A 16,484-nucleotide genomic window follows, 5' to 3' on the forward strand; every position below is an offset into this window, starting at 1 on the left:
TTTGATTTAAATAAATTTGATTTGATTGATGAAAACAAAGTAGTGATCGCTTTGTAAGCATTAGTATGTTGGCTGAAATTACATTGAAACATTTTACGTTATCAGAAGTGGTTTATCAAATGGGCAAAATTAGGAAAATGTTTTTCCCCAATACACCACTTTTCTATCTAATAACGTGAGAAAACTGGTTTTGATGTGCGGAGAAGACTGCAGGTTAAAATACGATTTTTTACGTGCAGAACCGTCAGTGGGTTAAGCTGCAAAATGTGTCAGAATCGAATGTTGCAAAACAACAAAAAGAAATAAGAATTGTAAATAGAAACACTATTAAATTCTAGCAGCATACTGTACAGTAAAAAACTTCTACAGGCTTTTGACTAAATTCTGTCAAAAATATATAGTCAGAAATATCCGTTATCCGCTTTAAGTAAACAAAGAGGGAATAAACGAGAGAAAAAAAACATTCTAAAGTGTCTTTCTTTCACTTTTATAAAGGCTCATATCCTAAAAAATTCCATCGAAACGCAAAGTTATCGCATACAAACTGACCTTAAGAGCAATCTCTTGTTCCAAATGTTATTTGCCACCGGAATGAACCAAATAACTCAACAAGGAAAAGAAAATGAACACAAGCCCTCTAGTTGATCGCGCAGGAGATTTCCCAGACAAATGACAACCATATTAAGTTCGCAAATGTAATGACTTTACCATGTTAGGAAACAGAAATGGGAGATGTCGTATATTATCATTTACTTGACTTACTCGAAGCTTTATGTTCATTTTCTATTTCCCTGAAACATGCCATCTGTGTGTAATCGTTTTCTGACAAATGCTTGTGTACTATGCTATCTGTAACTGTATTATGTAATTACTTTATTTAAACAGCAAAGTCGGAAAGCATTGTAATATACTCTTATTGACTTTAAAAAAAACTACAGAAAACCGCTAGTAAAATAACAAACGATAATTAAAAATGCAAACTAATCTACATGCAAGGGATAAAACAATGTAGATTTAACTTGCGAACTATTAATAAAATTTCATAGCTACAATGGGTCGTAGATGTTAGTTCGATTACTATATAAAACCTAAAAATATTTTAGTTACGTTACATATGAAGAGATCTTTGTGGTTTATGACCAGCTCATCAACAAAAGTAAATCCGAAATGCTAATTAAAAATCACCTCATATTTTACTAACACCTTTGAAGATTAGTTTATTTGCCTTTAATATGTACTTATTGATATAAGTTCTGATGTCTTTTACAGTTTAATGTTTTAATCAACCTATAAATTATTTAAACATATAATTTTCAGTTTTTTTCTTGCTATCTGATAAAACAAGGCAAATTACTTAAACTCTGAAAACAAAGTTATTTCCTATTTTAGATAATGTCAAAACACACTAATACGTACATTGCTTGCTCCAAACAAATTGTCACTATAACTATGTTAATTGCTTTATTAAAGAAAGAAATAATCTGTCACGTATGAATAACATTTATTAGTTACTTTCATTGTTATTGCTTTGCATGGCTTATTGTATTATTTTGATGGAACTTTCCCTTAAAAAGTCATCATTTAGTCAGGGAAAAGCTACCTTTTAAGAACTCCTAGTAGTAAAGTCTAAAAGCATCCGAATTCTTTCAGGGAAATGCATGAACAATTATCTGACTGTACTAAGTGAAAACACAAACCTAGAAAAAAGTAAGTTTCATAAATAAGAGACGATACAAGAATTTATGTGATATATAGCAGACGGTTTATTATTTTATATTTTGGAAATAAATCCGCCAGTTAACACGTTCTCCAAAAAATTGTTCCACAGTCAGAATAAAAATAAAAATTACTAAATAAATAAAACAAAGTAAAAAACAATCCTATTTTTTTTAAAACAAAAAGATGGGAATAAGGGCTTTTTTGAGATTTCTTCAGAGTGTATTATGTAAAACAAATAATCATTAAAATAAAAAAGCTATATTTTGAGATAGCGAATTTATCGCCAATCATAACTGTTCTAAGATACAAAACTTAAAGTTTAGGAAGGGTAGCGTACAAAGACTTTGGGTATTACATTTAGCGGTTTTCCTGGACAAAAAGAAAATGTTCACCCCAAATCATTGTTAGAAAATAAGTCTAGTGTGGAAAATAATTGCGCAATAAACTGTATACTGTGGAAAAATAAGCTTAAAAACCAATATTCAAAGTCTTATTGAGGTAATATCGTACAGTATGATTCAGAGTATTTTTATTATCATCTTCTAAATCTTTTGAAAAATATTTTTAATCCTAATTTAAGAGTATAAAATATTTATTTATTCTTAATTATTTATTTTTAACCAGTTATCTTTAATTTAACCGTAATGTTTCTTATGATCCCTCTTTGGTTTTCTATAATATTTTTAACTTTGATTATGGTTCGAAATTAGTTGTGTCAAAATGTAGATTTTCCTTATTATAAATAACACTTACAATTTTATCTTATTATTCTGCATTTCAAAATGAATTTAGATAAGTTATTTATTCACCTTATTCCGATTTCATAACTATTGAGAAGTTGAGTAAGTTGTATTAACTTTTTACTAATAGCTCTGTTTAAAATTGTGAGTCCACGTGTAATTAAAATAATGAGTACAAAATTGTAAAATAATACTATAAATATTTTTTCGCACTATCAATCAATAATCAATTTGTCAAACAATTTTAACTAGATTTTACAATAACGAAAAATTTAATGAAAAATTAAAAAAAATTAAATGGAAATACGATAAAAAAGAAATAAAATAAAAGGGTTAAAATTCTATTCCAATAGAATCATGAACTAAACCTATCGTTAATGGGGGATCTCTGTTAATATAATAAATAATTTTGGAATCGTTAAATTAAATTAATTTTAATTTCAATGTAACAATACATTTTGGAGCAAGGAAAAAATTGGTAATAATGCACTTTGAAAAAGAGTTTCTCGTTTCTCAAAATTAATCAAAAGTATGTTAAAATTGCTCCGAAACATATATAGTTGAATTTGAAACCCTATGTCCTCATTTTTAAGTATAGTGACGGGCTCAAACTTAAAATAGGGCTTCAAAGAAGGAAAGTGTTGATTACCGTTTTGAAAACGTTCTTTAGTCGTGAAATAATTTTTTAATGAAAGAAGTGCAGTAAACCTTTATCTAATGCAGTAAATTGCTATCTATACCTTTCGAGTATTTAATCGTTAAAGGCTAATAAAGTTTGAACATAGCCTCATATGGATATGATTTGGCATTTTTGAAACTATTTAATTATGGCCATATGTGAGCACCCAATATTCTCTATAATAAATAATTCAACTATATTTTTTCGGAGATTTTCTGACGCGTGCTTGCGCAATTTTAAGAAAACCTTCTTTTACAGTGTAGGGTTTCGTGAGAGCAGAACTTATAATTTTCAGAGGAAACACAATTAAAATATATTGTCCAGAAACAATATTAATAAAATATTTGAATTTTATATGTAAAAATCGACATTTAAATTATGCATTTTTTTGTAATTTTGTTTTTGTGTTTAAGGACTCTTATGCTTGTCTAGGCAAAACTATTTAAAAATTAAATAATAAGCAGATAAATATTTTATTAAGTTTTTCAAAAGCATATATTTGACAAAACATTCATTTTTTGTGCTACAAAAGAAAAAGCTCTTAGTTTTTTTCAATAATTTTTCGGGAAATAAATTCTGAAACCAAATACTGAAGTCAATATGTGCTTTAATAATATATTTAACTGCACTAGTTTTTCTTTTAAATTTAAACATAAAAGATAAATTAACGTAAATAATAATTGAAATTACTGTATTTAAATCTGATTAATGATTAAAGCACTTGAAAGTATAATCTAAAGCAAACACAGCAATTAATAATAATTTTAAAAAATAGTTAATACAAAGCTTCACTATAAATTGGGAATCTACATGAGAAAAGATAAGTTTATTAATCAGTAACGTACCTGATTTGTAATTAATTATTAATGTTACAATGTATTTCTGTTAAAAATAATGTGTAATTATATACACCGAAGAGCCATTACATTATGACCACCCTCCATCTATGAGAATGGACTTGAACAGGTTTTCATGGTTTCCCGCCCAGGAACAATGTTTTCATAGGGCACATTAGGACCCATAATCCTCATAGAACAATCCCTGACGTCTGTAAGCTACTTGAACATAGTTGCAGATCAGGTTCACCCATTCATGGCAACAGTTTCTCATGCGGGGAATGGTGTTTACCAACTGGATTATGTACCAAGCCATGAAGGTCGAATAGTCATGGATTGGTTCGAGGAACATTCCAGTGACTTTCAAGTCATGTCTTGGCTCCCAAATTCACCTGACCTTAATCCAATAGAGCATTTGTGGTTCAACTTGGAAAACCAAATTCGTGCTGCCACGCTATCCCCTCGCAATGTGAGGGAATTTTGCAGGACCAGTTGGTGAGCGCTTGGTACCAGATACCTCACACTACCTATCAGCATCTTGTGGAATCAATGCCACGGCGAGTGCTAGCAGTTTTGAGGGCTAAAGGTGGTCCTACATGTTATTAGCAGGGTGGTCATAATGTAATGGCTCTTTGGTGCATAATGAAGTTTAAATTATTTTATAATGAGTATTGTAAAATAAAATTAAGCAGAAAAACACCGTTTCGAAAAGAAAATTCTTGTAAAAATACCCATAAGTACAGATCAAGCAAGTAAGAATGGTTTCAAAATAAGGAAAATAGCAATTTTTATGTAATTAAAGCAAATAACTATTCTGTTAAAATATTTCTTCTAAATTTAAAAAAAAAATTATGAAGGAACTTGTCTACAGGTGTTTAATTTTTTTTCCTTTTGGGTGGTAATTAAATTAATAAGCAATTTAAAAAATTTCAGAGCTTGTTTTTTTTTATGCGAACTGGATTTCATGGCGATCAGAACAGCATGCAAAAAAGCCTATTAATGAAAGAGTGCTTTGCTGATATAATCGTGTGGGCTGATGAAAATATTATATCTTTTATTTTCCGGATTTTTTAAAAAAATTTAATTCTTTTTTTTTCCCCAGTTATTTTTTTTTTCATTATTATCCCCCCCCCCCTTTTTTTCATGTGTCTATAATTTTCCTTTATTTTTTCTTCATTTTGAACTTATCTAATGAGTTCTGTTTACTTGCAGCTTATGTGCAATAAATGAAACTTATTGTTTTTCTTAACTTTCCCTGTGTTTTCTTGTATTTATTTATTTTGTTTTATATATATATATATATATATATATATATATATATATATATATATATATATATATATATATATATATATATATATATATATATATATATATATATATATATATATATATATATATATATATATATATATATATATATATATATATATATATATATATATATATATATATATATATATATATATATATATATATATATATATATATATATATATATATATATATATATATATATATATATATATATATGGATGTATGCTTCTCAATATTTCAAGAACGAACTTATGAGAAAATTGCAGAATCTATTTGGAATATATGCATAACCTGAGGAGTGGAAGTTTTCTCAAAAATGTATTTCTTACAGCTGCCAACTTTGATGCATTTTCATTACATTTATTCCTCCTATATTTCCTAAAAATCCGTTTCTATTCCCAGATGGAGTCGGAAGACGGGCGGTCAAACTCTTGACATCTCCTCCTCCGATGAAAAGCATCACTTGATAAACGGTTCTCTTATCCTACGCCGCGTTACCCCCCAAGATGGAGGATTATATGTCTGTGTCGCCAAATGTGACGCTGGAGAAGTTAGATCTGAAACACAGCTGACAGTTAGAGGTGAGACTTTCCAACCTACCATAGCATCTAAAAAAATTTATGGTGTCTTAAAAAAATAAAAATACTTAAAATACACACTAGATATGGAAATAAATTTTATTTTTAAAATAAAATTTGGTTATGACACAGAACTGGTGATGCTTGTTTGAAGCAGTATATAGAATAATATTTTTAAACCTCTTACTTCTAAAAAGAATCTTAAAATTTTTTGTTAGTGCATTTTTTTACTTGGAGATGTGTTTTTGGTTCCTCTACTGGGTTTGCATGTTTGGTCTGTTTTTATTTTTTAGGGCAGCAAAAACGAACTTTAATTATTTGACACAATTTTTAGCGAATTCAAAATTTATGGGATCTTTATACTACGTTCACTTATACTGGTCAATTTAGGACATTAACACGTTTTGTGAACTCCTTAAAAATTTCTACAAATCAATAACTGCGCTAATTAGATATTTAAATGTTTTTATGAAAAATTCCTAGTGATATATACCTAGTCCTAGTGTTATACACGTAAAAATTATTTTCAAAGAATCTGTGTGTTTTAAGACTGGTTAGCAAGTTCAACACATTATCAGTAAAAAAAATGCTTATGCTTTCAAAGTTCTAATTAAGTTTTAAAATGCCTATTTTTGAAAAAAAAATTCCATATGCTTAAGTGATTTTAATTCTTGTATTCTTTTAAAACCACATATTCAATGAGGAGACCAATTTCCTTTGACCTCGTAATAAATTTAATTAGTATAATATGAAATTTATTGATGCCTTGAAAGAATTTGGACAAAGGTATTCCAAATGCGTCTAAGCACATAATATAGCATGCAAATTCCATCAAAATATAGTTAAATCTGTTTTTATCAAAATATTGTTTTTCAAGCTTATTTTACTTTTTTTCATATAAAAAACAAACCTTTATTTCTTATTATTTTAAATAATAAGCAAAATGAACTTTTTTAACATTCACTGAATAATAATAAGAATTTAAAACCTGCAAAATTTAATTTTTTTCTTTACTAAATCTAGCTAAATCTTTTTAATCAAGATATTAACGTAAGAGTTATTGTACTTCTCTTATTTTTCATGTGAAGTTTTATTTATCAATATTTCGAATAAGCATCTAAAAAAATATAATTTTTTTAATGTTTGACATAACATTTTAGTTATTTTTAACGTTTAACGCATGTATCTTTGTACAATGTATAAATTGTTTAATCAATCAGCTTAAGATATTTGTAAACATGTTTTATTAATTTTATTTAAAATAAAGTTCAAATTAAATTGTATTAAAGTTGATGTTTTACGGAAAATTTACAGTGCAAATTTTAGGAATCTAAATGAAATAAATTAAAAAAAACCCTTTAAAATTTCATTTTAAATTTAAGTCTGAATTTGACAATAAACTATTGTCTTAAACTATGTCTAAATTTTAATAATATCGTATTAGATTTTGATCTTCTATCTATATATATTTTAGATTTTTTAGCTAATTACCTAACAATAATTTGATGCTAAAGAGCATAATACAACAGTGTGAAATTTATTGTTGTGTCTTACGAATATTTTCCTATTTTAATGTAATTGAAGCATGTCGGCATTTCCAATTTGTTTGTTCTTTTTAAGCGAATGTAGTTTTTAAAATTAACGAAAAAAAATTTATACTGTTTTGAATATAGTATTGTTTTTACAATTCTCATCAGACATTCTTGACATTCAAATTATTTTAAATTTTTGACTTTAGAATCCTTTTTCTAACTGAAATACAATTTAACAAATGTAATTTTTTTTTCACACGATGTCAATAAGTGTTTGATCTAAATCATTGTTACTCTTCACAATAATAATATCAATAATAGTAGTAATATTAAACAGTAAAAATTATTTATGTATTTTGTCAAAAGTAGATTATTATATAGAAAATTTCACAATTGATTTGATTTAACATAGATTTTTAGGCAACTTTTTAAAATCATAAGACATTATCTAACTGAAGTACTAGCGCTTAAAACTTCACTTGATTCAGGATGTAACAAAGGTTCAGGTTTTTTGGGAACTAAACTGTGACATACTAACTTTCAAACAGGAGAAGAAAACTGGTGCTTGAAGAAATATTCTTAAAAGGCATCTAACAAAGATTTAAAGTTTATTTTTAAGGTGCTTTCGAAACATTCATTTATACACGGAAAACTACTCTTTCAAGTAACTAAAAAATATAGCAAGTGCAAAAACAGATTTATAAGTTGAGAGCGGTTTGAAAGAAATATCCTTTAAGGAAACACCCTAAGGATTGTGGTGCTTTCAGACTTTTGAATTATGTTTCAATTTATTTTCAAAGAATTTCAGCTAGTTGTTATCGCATTAGGAGAAACGAAGTGAAGTGGACAAAACTGAGGATGTAAAATATTGAGTCATTCCTCTGCAACATTTATCACAATTTAGATTTAAACCGCTTTATTTACGATAAATATTTTGAGGAACATGTGAAATGAAAAACATTGCTCTTATATTTTAAAAAATATATAAATCCGTAATTTGTTTTGAAATGAAAATTCAGTTTTATTAAACTTTTCACATTTGATCATAAATTTACGAAAATTTTAGAAGTTAAATATATATTATAATTCTTTTTTTTTAGTAATAAAAACATTTTCGCATGTATATGCACTAAAAACAAAAATCATAAAATAAGAGAGCAAATGAAGAAAATTAATAAGTTTTATTTACTGAGCATAAGCTGCAAGTATATAGAACTCATTAACCAAGTTAAAAATGTAGAGAAAATATGGAAAATGATAAAGAAAAAAGAAAAAAAAGGTTATTAAGATAGAAATTATTAAGATAAAATATATTTAAAAATATTTAACAAAAATTAAAAAATGTATATTTAAAATCCGGAAAACAAAGAAAAATCAAGAGATATATTCTCTTGATTAGCTCACACGATTATATCCCAGAAAAGGAGTGCTTTCTAATATTGTATTTATATATGCAAATCAAGATATAATGTTACAATAGTAGTAAATTAAGTTTAAAATATATCACGCAAAAGAACAGAAAATAAAATTCAAAGAAAAAAAATACAAAACAAAACCGATAAAGCGAGTAGCGAATTCAAATGAACTTACATGTACTGAAATCTTTCAAGAATGATTTAAAATGTTTCCGTAATAAGATGCCAGATTACGAAATATGAAAACAGAAGCGGAAATAGAGTTAAAATGAGCAAATAAACCTCTTAGACCTCCTTACTGAAGTACTGTAGCGCGTTTGATTTGCTAGTTAACAAAGATAGGCCCGAAAAATGATGTGCGTAAGGTAATAATATTTTACTAGTTAATTTAAAGAAGTTAATGATTTATATGGTTGAAATTTAATTATACAATTTTAATGATTTTAGAAAATTAACATTTATTTTAAAAAATATGATTCGCCCGTTTTGCACAGATGTTTTGCCACGGACTTTAACGAATTGGATTTGGACATGATAAAAATATAAATTACCAAAAAAGTTTTCTGTAAATTTATTAATAATAACATACAAATAACTCAATGATTTTATATAGAACTTTATTACTTTATTTGGTTATCCATTGTCTTTCCCTAAATTTTAAAAGAGTTTGTCTATTTGCTTTTAAGATAAGTGAACATTACTACATATTCTTTTAATTCTATTTATTTGATTAAAAAAAGAATTTAAATAGATTTTTTTAAAAACATCTTAGATGCATTAGAAAAAGTAATCTAAATCCAAGTAGTCATCAATAAATCTAAGAACAAATTTAATATTAAGAGTATTTTGTTTTTCTTAATAGTGTAAATATAAGTTAGCTAAGAGATTAAAAATTAGATCCTTGTGGTATTCCATCAATTTGAATAAATATACATTTTCCACGGCAAAGAAAACCATTAAAAAGACAAAAATTCATTAAAATTTCGCAATAAACAAAATCGAAATAAAGAATATTTTAAAAATCATAGTAATAACTCAAAGGAACTTATTTTAGTTTAGAAAAAGGAATGCTGTTGAAAAGATCCTGGAAATCAAAAGTTACAATAGAATTAATTTTAGTTTGTTTTATAAATTCTAAAATCAGTTGATTATTGGTGATAATCCTAGAAAAACCTTCTTTATTAATATTGGTAATAATTTAATTTCGCAATTAGAGAAAATGGTGTAATGTTCAGTTAGGTAAATATTGCAACTGTCCTAAATTGGAATTGGAATTTTATGATTAGTCAGATCAGATTTAACTTCATATTAGTTTAATCTGACTAATCATAAAATTTATCAGATCATAAATAATTTTGTAATTCAAAGTTCTAATTCATTTTTAGAGAAAACGTTATATTTATAAAATAGTTGAAAACTATCCTTATATTATCAGAACCACTATTTTATAAATTTAATTATAGCTTTGAAATATATAATTATCATCGAGAAAGGCTTTTCATTTTTGTTGCATGTAAAAATAATCAGATGGTTTCTATTTTACACTCCTATCACTGGTATAACTATTTATCACATTTATCACATTATATTAATCACATTAAACTATTATCACTGGTTGTTCAAATTGGCAATATTCAGTTTGCAAATTCGCTTTGAAATAATAAAAAAATAAGGCAACTACGATGATTCATGTTTCAAACAAAAATGCAGAGCACTTGCCAAAAGAAGATTTTTTCTATGATTATTACAAAATAGGGAATGGAGAAATGCTATTAGAAATCTTTAATAGTTCAAAGATTTCTGTATCTCTTATCAGCTTGTATTGTAATAGCTTAGTTTCGGCAATAAAGTAAAAAAAAAATTTTATTGTTTATTTATAATAGAGGAAATTCAAAATATTTAATGTCTCAGGAACAAATACAGGTTTTTGTGTAGCTTCTTTATAAGAGTTTTCCGGGGGGTCAAGCAAGTTTCCTTTTTAAACAATCCATCTCTGAAGCTTGAGAAAATATATTTTGTTATTTTTTTAAATATTTTTGTATTACATATGAGAATATTTCTGATTTGCTGTGATAAATGCTTGTAAATCTTACTTGTTATTACAAGCAAATTTTGGTATGGAAGATTTTGACTCTAAAATTCCAAAGTTGAGGAAGTATATTGCCCTTTTTGAAAGTCGGATGAATATTTTAATTTTATAGGTGTTGTACTACACTTGTATTCATTTTTAGTGATTCCATTACTTTTAAATGCAATAATTTCAACATATTACATTCTTGCTTAGCTGCTTTCTGTTGCAGATGTAGAGCACAAAATATTCGTGTTTTATAGAAACGGACATAAAATTTCAAAAATCATATTTTTATAGTCAAATTTGTGCTATCATACTATACTTAAAAGTTAATTAACAAATTACTAAGCTCAAAACGAGTTTTGATTTGTTGTTTTTTCTTGCTCGGTGAATCTATGCTGATCTTTTCTAACGTATACTATTCTTTTTATATTACATATTTGCATTTATTATAACTATTTTGAATCATTTTAATTAAAACTTTATTGGTTTTATTTTATAGATAAAGTGAGCTGGATGATTTTATTTTTAAAATAAATTTTTTAATCTATTTTTTAAGAGTAAAAATATTTTTAATACACACATTAACTTATTTTTCGTCATTAATACTTCTTTTTGCAATCACTGAAAATACTTTCTTCTTCTTTCATCATGTGTGTTACATTTTATTTGTCAGCTATTTAAATCCTGTATGTTACGTGCTTAGTCTAATACTAATAATTTAAATAAAAGTAACTACTGTATAAAGTTCAAACTGAAATTTAAAAAGAAAATAAAACAATTGTTATTATTAATACGATATTCTTTACGATCTGACGCAATGAATCCCAAAGGATAAGAAAAAAATTAATTTATCAGCCACAGAGATTATTTGACATTACAGAAAGTAGATATCAAATGTCTCTTTGATTTGGACGGTAAATGTTCCTTTTCCTCATAGATAATGCCAGGTAAAAGAAATCGGAACATTACCTAAAAGGAATGGAAGCCTTACAATGTGAGACGTTACAGGCTAATGATGAGTAAAAAGAAATAAATACTTAAGGTTTAGGGTAACAAAAAATTACTATGTAACAGTCGATAAATATAACTGTATTTATCGACAATAAATATAGTCAATAAATATACATATATAGTTATTGTCTATTTTAATATGATAATTATTTTTAGATAACATAGCTTCTTACAAAATAAACATAAATATTTCTTTATTTAATTAAAAATCAATCACGATAAAATTTTGAACAATATAAAACTTAATATGACGTGAAAATATTTGGGCTATTTCATTTCGTTTTATATTTAATTAATATATATCAGAAAATAATCTATATCTACTCTTTCTTATCAGTTGTTAACAAATTAATTAAAACAATATATAATCTTTGAGGTACGTTTAATATCTATGCAATAGTTGTCATTTTTAATATTGGAATTTCAAAAAATAGGAGCAGTCAAATATCCTTCTGAATAATCTAAAAATGCATTCATATTTTAAAAGGTATTCATATACAATTTTTCACTCTAATAATATAATAATTTGACAAAGATTTGATAATGTTCATAAAATACACAAAAATATATAAATATTAAATTAATTACAACAAGGCATGTACCATATTATTGAGTTCTTGTGTTTTTAAATAAATACAAATTTTAGTACGTAATTCATGATGATTTTCTGAAGTTTAAGACGGAAATATTCTTGTACCTTCGATAAATTTTGTGATCATATATATTATGGACCATTTTCCTATAAGAAAAGTAATAATTGAAATTTGTGAAAAATATATTAGACTTGTGTTATGTTTCTTTTCATTCAATATAATTATTTCAAAACGAGTTCTGTTATACTTTTAAGATTTAAGAAAGAAAAAGGTTTAACGCAGAGTTTTACCTTTAAACATTATCTTAGACCATTGAATACTCTTCCTTGAATAACAAGATTTGAATTTCTTTTAAGGGGCGTATGCAATTAATATCTGGATTTTACGTAGTTTTTAAATTGAATATAATTAAAATTGAAAATAATTAAAATTAAACATCAAACCAAATAAAATTTTAATGGAATATTTTAAAGACGTATACTTCAAAAGACTTACTGTATTTTATAGGTTGTGAGTAACGAACTTCTCAATCATGTTTAAATATATGCATGTTACCGGTAAAGTTTGAAATCCGGCATTCGATAGAATGCTTAGGTATGCCTTGGCGATTCGTTTCGTAATGTTTTTTTTATTTCCTATGAGCTGCACAATCAGTCTTCCCGATGAGCAGACCTAGTGCGTTCTCCAGAAGAGGTATCCACTCTTTCAGGAAAACCACAATGGAGATACCATTGGTCATGTTAATTTGGGAGTCTAGTTTCTGCCACACTAGATGGCAGCACCGAGACTCTATTTGGATGCTAAAGTACACTAGGAATTAATTTTGCCAGAAATGTCAAGAGCCAATAAGGCACTCTAGGGATTTTTTACACGCTGCATAATCATACGACGTGGCAGCTGAGGATTTTCTGCATCCCGTAAATCCGGGGTCTGGGCCGGGGATCAAACCCGTAGACTTGGGCTCAGAAGGCCGACGACAAACCAACTGCGCCACCCAGTCACATTCGTTTCGTAATGTAATGAAATGTAATTCAAAATGTCACTCAAGCCTGCGATGTTGCAACAATGAATTTTTAGGCATGCCAAGGTGATTCGTTTCGTAAGTGATGAAATGTAATTCAAACTGTCATTTAATCCTGCGATGTTGCAACAAGTAGGTTATTTTGTTATTTTTTACATGATTTTTTTTTTCTCTTAATAAAATAGGCATAAATTATTTTTTATACAACTTCCCATTTTCTTTACGCATTTTAAATATTTTACGCATTTTGAATTTTTCGGAATAATTTTTTTTTTTTTTTTTTTGAGAAATGCACATCATTTTCATAATAACCTGATCAGGATATTTTTTTCATGCTTGCCTAAATAGCATTTGTCTATGGAATACCTAGGTTCTATATTCAATGCCTAGACAATTCATACTTTTAATGCCGGCATTTCATACTTTGGCGGTAATATATATATAAATAAAATTACATTTAACTTTAATGTGAATGGAATTTTGTTACATTTCAAACTTAGTTTTCTTTTCAAAAAAAAAAATACGTTAAAGTTCCTTTCTATAATTGATTTGTTTGAAAAACATTGCTCCACATCAAAAAAAATTAAAAAGCTCTCTAGCTCACTCCTTGAAAAATTTTCATGCAGCATATAATGCCTGTTGCTAGAAAAATTGACTACATTAGATGAATTAAAAATTATTCCATGAACATAGCTTACATAAGTACACTGTTCCAAGCAAAATTTAAAAATTTTATTTCAGTTATCAGTTAAATTTTATTTCAGTTTTATTTTATAGAATGGTATAAATTTTTCTATAATGACCACTAACTAATGATAATTAATGACAAAACTATAATGAGATGAAAAATGAAAAGAAAAATCTATAATATATTTCAGTTAAAACTGAAAAAAACTTAGAACTTTGAATTGCATCCGTATAAATTGAGAAATTAGGTGTTTTGTAATCTAAATTAAACAACATCTGAAAACTCTTGTATTATGAACTTTTAATAATAACTGAAGGTGAAATTATTGCTCAAATATCTTTAACTCTTACTCTAAGGATATAACATTTTTAATGAGTTTCTAAGTTGTATTTTATTTCAAAACCCTTTGTATAGTTGGAAGCTCTTAATTATCTCGAAATTGTTTATTCAATATTAATGTATATACTTCTTAATACCTTATACTTATATTTTATTTCGTTGTAATCTAGTATAAATGTAAAATATATTTTAAAATATCTTAAAAAGAAGTCTACGAATGTCTTGCCGTAATATTCTGAATAAATAAAGGTATTTTATTTATTCGGAATACTAGGATAGTTGAATGATACGATTTAATAGCAATACTAGGATGTTGGAATGATTACTACTAAATGTATCAGTAGAAAATCATGCATGGTTTATTACATACTTGGTGAAATACATGTACCTGTAATCCTGTCATTGCATGGTTTTAATTAATATGTAAACCTGCATGGATACTTGTAAAATTAAAGAATAGCAATCGCATCAGCGAGTATGAAGTGTATGGTGCAAAGGTGTGAAACAAAAAAGAAGGCTCCATTTATTTCATTCCTGAAGTTTGGAATTACAAAAGCATGTCGTTTGTTCATATTGGATAATATTTAAGACTATTTTGCGGAAAAGGATTTGTTCGAACTAACGTTACTTCTACATATTATTATGGTTTTTAACTTAAACTTTAATCAATGTAATTCAGTTCTTGAACTTTCTGGTGCAAATATTCAATTTTCATTGAAAGTTAGTTTTACAATAATAATGTAATCAAGTTTCTGGAAAACAATAAATAATCACGTTTCTCATTACAGTCCTAAATTGTTTTGTTCTTTGGAAATGACTATTTTTAATAAATGTTGAAAGATAAAATGGCAGAAAATAAATAATTTCCAAACTATGCAATAATTTCATCGAACTAAACCTGCATTTAATTAACATAATTATAATATTTTTATAGAGAATTGCAAACGAGTAGGATACATCACCCATTATACACTGTTAGAAATTTCTCGGAAAGAATGGTTAAATAAAAATTTAGTGAATGGTTGTTTAGTTCGAGTCCTAGTATTGACACCGCAATATTTCCTCAATTCACTTCACCACATGAAGAATTTCCAGTGTCCGGCACTCTCCAATACCTATTACCTTACGGCGTGCCGAGCTCCTATGTGTAGTAAAATAATTATTTGTTTTTTACTTTTATGAAAAATGCTAGTCGTAAATTGTTAAGAAACTGTATAGTTTTGTATTCATGGTTTTATAACTGTACTTTTCGTAAATGTTTTCAAAACCATAAAGGAAAAAAATGGTCTTTATCGTAATTTTTACGGTTAATAGGATGGACAGACAGTTGCCAGTTATTTTACCATAATTTTAAATTGAAAATTTCAACAGTGTATATTTTATAGAGAATTATTAACTATCCTCGAAATGTTATGAATTTATCTTTCATAGCTATTTTCAACTCACATTTTCACTATTTTAGAATTAGAAGAAAACGAAAAATATGCAATACAGTCTCATGATAAACTTTATACCCCCCTTTTCAGAGTAATTAAATTAAGAAAAAATGAACATCTCCAAATTGTAAAAAAATTTATTTGATTTTATCATCTTCAAATTATTCAAGCTCTTTTGTGAAACGATAGAAAATTAACTACATTTAACCATTTTTTCCCATTTGATGAAAGTGGAAAAGTACAGACCTCAGTTAATCCTTTTTAGAAATCATCCAAGCATGGAGCCGAAGCATTCATCTGGAAAATTGTACAATTTTTACTTTGTAGAAGTTGAGATTCGCTTAAGTTGCTGTTACTCGTCGGGCTACGACAAAAATAAAATTAAGACTCGCTTTGAACTTAACAAAGATGGAAAATTTTACTTATTACTTTAGTTCCGAGTTACTGCTCTTGTTAACTGCCAGAGAAGAACATAAAAATTGTTATGAAGTTACTTTTGTTGCGTA

The 16,484-nt window shown here is 26.8% G+C and overlaps 1 protein-coding gene across 1 annotated transcript in view; it reads left to right on the forward strand.

Annotated features, from left to right (window-relative positions):
- The window catches only part of LOC107452989 (cell adhesion molecule Dscam1), a 270,828-nt gene that overhangs the window by 95,177 nt on the left and 159,167 nt on the right, over nt 1–16,484 (forward strand). The window contains exon 6 of the mRNA XM_016069635.4: nt 5,694–5,872. Coding sequence (XP_015925121.2) covers nt 5,694–5,872 — 179 coding nt within the window. The remainder of the gene's footprint in view (nt 1–5,693; nt 5,873–16,484) is intronic.

This window comes from Parasteatoda tepidariorum, chromosome 10 (genome assembly GCF_982258835.1).
Source record: "Parasteatoda tepidariorum strain Cologne lab strain chromosome 10, Ptep-v5.0, whole genome shotgun sequence".
In the NCBI taxonomy this organism is placed as follows: Eukaryota; Metazoa; Arthropoda; class Arachnida; order Araneae; family Theridiidae; genus Parasteatoda; species Parasteatoda tepidariorum.